The sequence below is a fragment of the Dipodomys spectabilis genome, unplaced genomic scaffold, assembly GCF_019054845.1.
Source record: "Dipodomys spectabilis isolate Male_0828 unplaced genomic scaffold, ASM1905484v1 ptg000680c, whole genome shotgun sequence".
Lineage (NCBI taxonomy): Eukaryota > Metazoa > Chordata > Mammalia > Rodentia > Heteromyidae > Dipodomys > Dipodomys spectabilis.
The window spans coordinates 62,501-70,759 of record NW_024871357.1 but is presented as its reverse complement, the minus strand read 5'-3'; the positions used below and the strand labels follow the sequence as shown (position 1 = coordinate 70,759).

At 33.2% G+C, this 8,259-nt stretch overlaps 2 protein-coding genes across 2 annotated transcripts; both read right to left on the bottom strand.

Annotated features, from left to right (window-relative positions):
* Positions 1 to 1,605: 1,605 nt before the first annotated feature.
* Positions 1,606 to 2,805, bottom strand: LOC122101734 (NAD(P)H-quinone oxidoreductase subunit H, chloroplastic). Its single transcript, XM_042672199.1, has one exon. It carries the CDS (start codon positions 2,803 to 2,805, stop codon positions 1,606 to 1,608), a length of 1,200 nt encoding a protein of 399 aa, XP_042528133.1.
* Positions 2,806 to 6,682: 3,877 nt separating this feature from the next.
* On the bottom strand, positions 6,683 to 8,224 carry LOC122101724 (maturase K-like). Its single transcript, XM_042672189.1, has one exon. The coding sequence runs from the start codon at positions 8,222 to 8,224 to the stop codon at positions 6,683 to 6,685; it is 1,542 nt and encodes a 513-aa protein (XP_042528123.1).
* Positions 8,225 to 8,259: the final 35 nt, after the last annotated feature.

Sequence of the window (8,259 nt, the reverse complement as noted above, 5' to 3'; positions counted from 1 at the left end):
CTCAAAAAAAAAAAAAAATAAGAAAAAAAAGAAAAAGTCACAACATTCTTTGTTTTGTAAAAATGGAAAACTACCAATAGCTATTTCAACTTTTGATTTTTGATTACAAAGAAGAATTAGACATTTTCAATTTAAATAGTTTAGCCATTATGACACATACTTGATTTCTATTAATATAACTAGAGTAAAGTGAATAAATAGTAATGAAAGAAACAAAAAAGGGATCTCTGTTTTTCTTTTTTTATCATTATAATTTCGAGTTTTTTCATCCTCTTGATCTTTCGCAAAAAAGGAGAGATACTTGACATAAAAAAGAAAGGATTCTTTCGTTTTGGATAATCATTTTCGTAATTGGCGGGTAGGGCAAAACTCTGGATCGGAATCATGAGGAGTACTGACTGCTCATTTCTACCAAATTAAAGCCTCAATTTTCAAATTCTATTCTAGTATTTTCATTTCATATAATGAGAAATACCCCTTCCCTTGGAGAATTTTGATAATCTCTATTACAAATCCTTTGTGTATCTTTGTGTTCCTAGCCATCCACTCATTTTTTTAATCACCAAGTAGCATTCTTTTAATGGCTATAACTGATAGCGAAAAGGCCCTCCCGTTGATCTTTTTGACCCGCTTTCAAGACAGGATGATGAATCAACTATTCTTGGGGAAACTTATTATATCTTTTGTATTTTTATTTCTACTTGACTCTTGTACATAGGAAGGAAGTCTCATTTATATTACTGCAAATTTGTAAGCGGTTTTCTTTCACTCATATAACTATCCAATTGCCTTCATCAATGCAAATGATGAAGAAAAAACTAACAATATCTATTCAATTCACGTTCTTCCTATCATTTCACCTTCTTGCTATTCTTGCTAAATAAAAAAGCTTTCGAAATATAAATAAATAAATATACTAAATATAAATATATGAACTAGACATAAGAAAAAAAATCACTAAACGAATAAAGAAAAAAATCGAACTAAGAAAAAGAACGGAATAGAGCTAAGTTTCTGTTTCAACGAAGCGCACGTAGAGATATAGATAATACACATAGAGTTAATGGTATTTCATAACTAATTGATTGAGCAACAGCTCGTAGACCACCTAAAAAGGAATATTTATTATTTGATCCATATCCAGACATAAGAAGCCCAATGGGAGCAATACTTGAAATGGAAATCCATAAAAAAATACCAATATTGAGATCAGCTAAAATAAGAGGATAGCTAAAAGGAATTATTGAATAGCTTAATAGAGTTGATATAACTGCTATAGACGGCCCGAGACTAAATAAACGAGTATTCCCTCTGGATGGCAAAAGATTTTCCTTGAAAAGCAATTTTGTCCCGTCCGCTAGAGCTTGAAGAACTCCCAAAGGACCCGCATATTCCGGCCCAATACGTTGTTGCAATCCGGCAGAGATTTCTCTTTCTAACCACACAATTACTAAGACACTTATTGTGATTACGATTACAAGAGTAAAAATCGGAAAAAGCATCCCTAAAATTCCATAGATCTCGTTTAAAGAGCAAAATCTGGAAAAAGAATATATAGCTTCTACTTCTGTTGTTTCAAGTATGCCTCTCATATCCATTATCATTTTAACGATCAACTTCTCCCATAATGATATCTATGCTCCCTAGAATTGTCATAATATCGGCCAATTTCATTCTTTTAACTAATTGGGGAAGAATTTGTAAATTGATAAAACCTGGTGGACGAATTTTCCACCTCCAAGGAAAAACGTTCTGATCACCTATCAGAAAGATTCCCAATTCGCCCTTTGGAGCTTCGACTCTCACATAAAGTTCTTGTTGCGGCAATTCAAAAGTAGGAGAAGCTTTTTTACTACTGAATCGATATTCAAAATCGTTCCATGTGGGATCCCTTTGTCTATCAAGAGATCGGGTTTCTAAATTTTCATAAGGTCCACCGGGAATTCCCTCCAGAGCTTGTTCAATAATTTTGATAGATTCTGCCATTTCACCAATTCGAACTAAATAACGAGCTAATGAATCTCCTTCTTTTTGCCAATGAACTTCCCAATCAAATTCATCGTACGATTCATAATGATCAATTATACGAAGATCCCATTGTACTCCAGAAGCTCGTAGGACCGGACCAGATAACCCCCAATTTAGTGCTTCTTTTGCATCAATAATACCTATTCCTTCTACTCGTTCTAAAAAAATAGGATTTTTCATAATAAGTTTGTGATATTCATCAATTCCTTTAAAAAAACAATCACAGAAATCCAAGCATTTATCTATCCATCCATGAGGTAGATCAGTTGCTACTCCTCCGATACGAAAAAAATTATGCATCATTCTCATACCAGTGGCTGCTTCGAATAAATCATATACTAACTCTCTTTCTCTAAAAATATAGAAGAAAGGGGTCTGTGCGCCAATATCGGCCATAAAAGGACCAAGCCATAAAAGATGAGAAGCTAGACGACTCAATTCCAACATAATTACTCTGATATAGCTGGCTCTTTTCGGGACTTGAAAATTTCCCAATTGTTCTGGCCCATTTACAGTTATTGCTTCTGTGAACATAGTTGCTAAATAATCCCAACGTGTTACATAAGGTAAATATTGTATAATTGTTCTGTTTTCCGCAATTTTTTCCATTCCTCTGTGTAAATAACCTAATATGGGTTCACAATCAATAACATCTTCACCATCTAGAGTAAGAATGAGTCGAAGAACACCATGCATGGAGGGGTGGTGGGGGCCCATATTGACTATCATAAGGCCCTCTTTTGTGGCTGGTACATTCATAGGGGTTCCTCGATTCATTGGTTCGTGAATTATTGAAAACGCAAAAAAGGTTCGCAAAATTACAAATCTTATAAATCAAATAATAAGATTAAAAAAGACTCTTCAATTTAACTCATTTTTCACTCCCGAATATCCAATTGACTAATAAATTCTTTATTAGTTACTTTACTTTTTTTTAACAAATAAGAACAAAGCCTTTGGCGTTTTCCTAGAATTTTTCGTAAACCTCTTTCGGCTAAATAGTCTTTTTTATGCACTTGCAAATGCAAACTAACTTTTTTTAGTTTCTTAGTTAAACTTATTATTTGAAATTCAAGCGATCCCCTCTTTGCTTCTTTTTCTTCTTGTAAAGTATCTGATATGAATGCATTATTTCTCATAAACTCAATTCCTATAACTAACTCAATTTTTTTAATCCTTTTTTTTGATCAGTAAAAAGAATGCTTCCTCACATTTGAAATAATAATATTTTTTTTATGGAATGTACATATCAATATTTATGGATCATCCCTTTTATTACACTCCCAGTCACTATCTTCATAGGAGGGGGGCTTCTCCTTTTTCCGAAGGCAACAAAAAAACTTCGTCGTAGATGGGCTTTTCCGAATGTTTTAGTGTTAAGTATAGTTATGGTTTTTTCGACCGGTCTTTTTATTCACCAAATAAATAGCAGTTCTATCTATCACTATGTATGGTCATGGACTATCAATAATGATTTTTCTTTAGAGTTTGGACTCTTCATTGACTCACTTTCTTCTATTTTATCAATATTAATTAGTACAGTAGGAATTCTCGTTCTTTTTTATAGTGACAATTATATGTCTCATGATCAAGGCTATTTGAGATTTTTTACTTACATGAGTTTTTTCAATACTTCAATGTTGGGGTTGGTTACTAGTTCTAATTTGATACAAATTTATATTTTTTGGGAATTGGTTGGAATGTGTTCTTATCTATTAATAGGTTTTTGGTTTACGCGACCTATTGCATCAAATGCTTGTCAAAAAGCATTTGTAACTAATCGTGTAGGGGATTTTGGCTTATTATTAGGCATCTTAGGTCTTTATTGGCTAACGGGTAGTTTCGAATTTCTGGATTTGTTCGCACTAGTCACAAACTTTATTTATAACAACGAGGTTAATCTTTCATTTGTTTTTTTATGTACTATTCTAGTAGTTTCTGGTGCTCTTACTAAATCAGCGCAATTCCCTCTTCATATCTGGTTACCAGATGCCATGGAAGGGCCTACTCCTATTTCGGCTTTGATACATGCAGCTACTATGGTAGCTGCTGGAATTTTTCTTGTAGCTCGACTTTTTCCTCTTTTGAAAGTTCTACCTTACCTGATGAATCTAATCGCTTTGATAGGTATAATAACAGTACTTTTAGGAGCTACTTTAGCTCTTGCTCAAAAAGATATTAAGAGAAGTTTGGCTTATTCTACAATGTCTCAATTGGGTTATATGATGTTAGCTCTTGGTATGGGCTCTTATCGAACTGCTTTATTTCATTTGATTACTCATGCCTATTCAAAAGCATTGTTGTTTTTAGGGTCAGGATCTATTATTCATTCAATGGAAGCTCTTGTTGGTTATTCTCCAGCTAAGAGTCAAAATATGAGTCTGATGGGTGGTTTAATAAAACATCTTCCAATTACAAGAACGGCTTTTTTATTAGGAACCCTTTCCCTTTGTGGTATTCCCCCTCTCGCCTGTTTTTGGTCAAAAGATGAAATTCTTAATGCTAGTTGGGTCTATTCGCCTATTTTTGCCCTCATAGCTTATTTCACAGCAGGATTAACTGCATTTTATATGTTGCGAGTTTATTTACTTACTTTTGAAGGACATTTCAATGTTCATTTTCAAAATTACAGCGGAAAAACAAATAGCTTCTTCTATTCAATATCTTTATGGGGTAAAGAAGAAAAAAAAATGCTAAAAAAAAGGACTTTAGTCGCTTTATTAATAATGAATAATAATCAAGGGGACTCGTTTTTTCCCAGGAAAGCATCTCAAATTGATGGGAGTGTAATAAATAGGATTCGACCTCTTATTACTATTCCTTTTTTTCGCACTAAAAGTATTGTCTCCTATCCATACGAATCGGACAATACTATGTTATTTCCTATCCTTGTTTTGGTACTATTTACTTTGTTTATAGGGGTTATAGGAATTCCTATGAATCAATTCAAAGGAATTCCATTGGATATATTATCTAAACTATTCATTCCGTCTTTAAACCTTTTGCATCAAAGCTCAAAAAAGGATTTTCATTGGTATGAATTTTTAATCAATTCTACTTTTTCAGTCCTTATTTCTTTTTTTGCAATATTTATAGCATGCTCGTTATATCATCCTATTTATTCATCTTTACAAAATTTCAAAATTTTTAATTTACTTGCTAAAAAAGGTACTAAGAGACCTATTAGCGACAAAATAATAACTGTCGTATATCATTGGTCTACTAATCGGGGTTATATAGATGCTTTTTATGCAATGTCTTTAATTAAAGGTATAAGAGGATTCGCTAAAATATTTTCTTTTTTTGATAGACGACTAATTGATGGAATTATTAACGGAGTTGGTGCTGGCAGTTTTGTTTTTGTCGAAGGTTTGAAATATCTAGGCGGAGGCCGCATTTCTTCTTATCTATTCTTGTTTTTATTTTATTTATTCATTTTTTTAATTAAGTATATACACTTTTTTTAATTATATCAATTAGTATTATTGCCGTTTTCTTATTTAGTGAAACTAAATAAGAAAACGGTAGGAATACCAAAAATGAAGAAAGAAAAGAATTAATAAATAAAAAAAATATCGATTTTTTATAAATGCCTTTCCTTAAAGATTTCAGATTTCCTCGATCAATACCGTGGAAATAATCCATTACAAACTTTCACCCCTTCCTTGTTGAATTTTTGACCATTCCTTAGGATACAGTCGGATTTCAATAGGCGGCTGAAACTCAGCCTTTAGGGATAGAACCCCTTGAGAAAACGAATCCTTGGAGGTCCCTATCTTTCTTGGGTCGAAGTTTGATGGATCTTGAGATTTTTTTATCCTATAATGATAAGTTGTAGGATAGTATATATCGAAGAACTTCTCCTTCTCCCATGGGAAAAGGAGAGTGTCACCCAAAGAAAACCAGGACCCGTAGCGGGGGGACGGCGGGAGATTCGAAACCCAATATACAATTTCCATAAAATCATTCGCGAAATCTATATCCTGAGTTACTCCTGTCCGTTCAATTCGTTTTTTTCGTATTTCTTCTAAAAAGTCCAAAAAGTCGGTCCTTACTTCTTGGAAAAAGGATCTAGGATTTTCTTTTTGGTTAATCCTTTCGCTTTCGACATAGCTAGAGGTGATAATTTTTGCTTCAGGTTGTTGCAAGTGCTCGACAGTACCGATTTTATGAGCATCCTCTGATTCCCGTTCATCATTTAAACGGGTTGAGTGAATGCAGACTTTCCCTTCTCCAATCAACGAACACTTCCAACCCCCGCTGACGACTCTGAAGGATACGAAGAGGCATCCCCCAGCTATAAAAAGAATACAGCTCATCATAAATTTCTGTTTCTTTTGCCTAGTAATAGGGGCAATAAAGTCCCTTAAGGCATTCAATTTATGCTTTATCCATTTAAATACTGATTGAAACATCTGAAAGTCCTCCATTTTTTGTTTTCCAATAGATAGAATAGAATAACCCGAGTGCTGTCTAACTTTGCAACCTGACTCGTACTTGTCTATTTTTATTGCATTTCCTCGTACTTGTCTATTTTTATTGCATTTCATAATATCAATCAAGAAATGCATTGTTGCCTCTATTGCTATTTTATAGATAATTTAATGTCTATTTCAATGTTTTCCCAACTCATTATTCCTGATTGACGAAATCGTTAAATATCAACATTTAAATATCCAAATACCAATTTGATATTCAAAAACCAAAGCCGATCTGTATCTAACTTTTCTAACTCTCGAGCAAGATGTGTAGGTGAAGGACCTTGTAGGATCTCAAAAGGTAAAACAACCGGTTCTTCTGTAAAAAAAGGTTCCCAAAAATCCGAACCTAGTTGTCTCGCTAAAGTGTGTAGATTGGTTTTGTGTTTATGAGCAAAGGTTTTCAGACAAGAAAATCGAAGTATATATTTTATTCGATACAAACTCTTTTTGTCTGAGGATCCACTAAAATACTGAGAAAGGTCTCCGCATATACAAAAAAATCGGTCAATAAGATCCGAATCCGATGGATCGGCCCAGGGCGGTTTACTAAGAGGATGTCCTATTTTATTACAAAAATTCATTTTTGTCAAGGCTTGAATCAAAGGATTAAGTGGAACTATTGTATCCAGTTTCTTCATCGTATTCTCTGTTAGAAATGAATGTTCTAGCATTTGACTTCGTATCGCTGAAGGAGTGAATTCTACATTTACAAGATAACCCAAAAAGTCGAGAGAAGACTCATCTACTAGATATATATAGATCTTTTTTGGTTGAACCCACACAAAAAAATGACATTGAAATAAATTAACAAAGTAGTATTTCCACTTTTTCATTATAAGTGGCGTACTCCTTAAAGCAAAAAAGAATTGTCTTTTAAACCGAACATAATGCATGTGAGGGTCCTTGAACAACTGTATATTAACTTGAAAACTATTAGCAAAAACGTATCTAAACTTCTTAGCAAAAACTTCTGTAAAATTATCTACTTTTCCATAGAAATAGATTCGCTCAAAAAGAACCCGAAAATGGTTGGATCGTAAATGCAAGAATTGGCTACGAAGAAAAAATAAAATGGATTCATATTCATATACAAGAGAATTAGATAAAAATAGAACGAATCTTAGATTCGTTTTTATTCTTTTTCTTTTTTGAAAAAAAGCACTTTTTTGCTTTGGAAAAAAAGGACTATTCCAATTCCAAGACTCGTGAAGAAAGAGTCGTAATAAATGCAAAGAAGAAGGATCTTTCAGCCAGTACCGAAGGGTTTGAACCACTTTTTCTAGATGAATGGGGTAGGGTAGTAAGCCACCGGATAGATAATTTAAATATGGAAATTGATCCTCTAAAAAAGGAAATATTGAAAGAATGGATCGTAAATTCTGAACTTTCAATATTTCTGAATTTTCTAAAGAAAACACAAATCGTGGCGAAAATGCAACTTCCCCAATGAGTGCAAACCCCTCGGATATTATTTGATAATAAATCATGTAGTTGTATATATATAAATGATTTTGTTTATAATTATTATCAGAAAGAATCAAATGCCTCTGTTGATACATTCGAGTAATTAAACGTTTTACAATTAGGAAACTCAATTTATTGTTAGAACTGAAACTATGAACATGAGCAAGGGTATAAAGATACTCTTGAAAGATCAGTGGGTATAGCAAGTACGTTTGATCGTCTAAAAATCTTTGATATTCCTCTTCCCGCATTCTTTGTGCCTCCTTTTTTTATGTAATTGAATTCG

Bases quoted from the DNA above. Each gene is read 5' to 3' on its own strand.
- LOC122101724 (XM_042672189.1), bottom strand. From the start codon at position 8,224: ATGCGGGAAGAGGAATATCAAAGATTTTTAGACGATCAAACGTACTTG.
- LOC122101734 (XM_042672199.1), bottom strand. From the start codon at position 2,805: ATGAATCGAGGAACCCCTATGAATGTACCAGCCACAAAAGAGGGCCTT.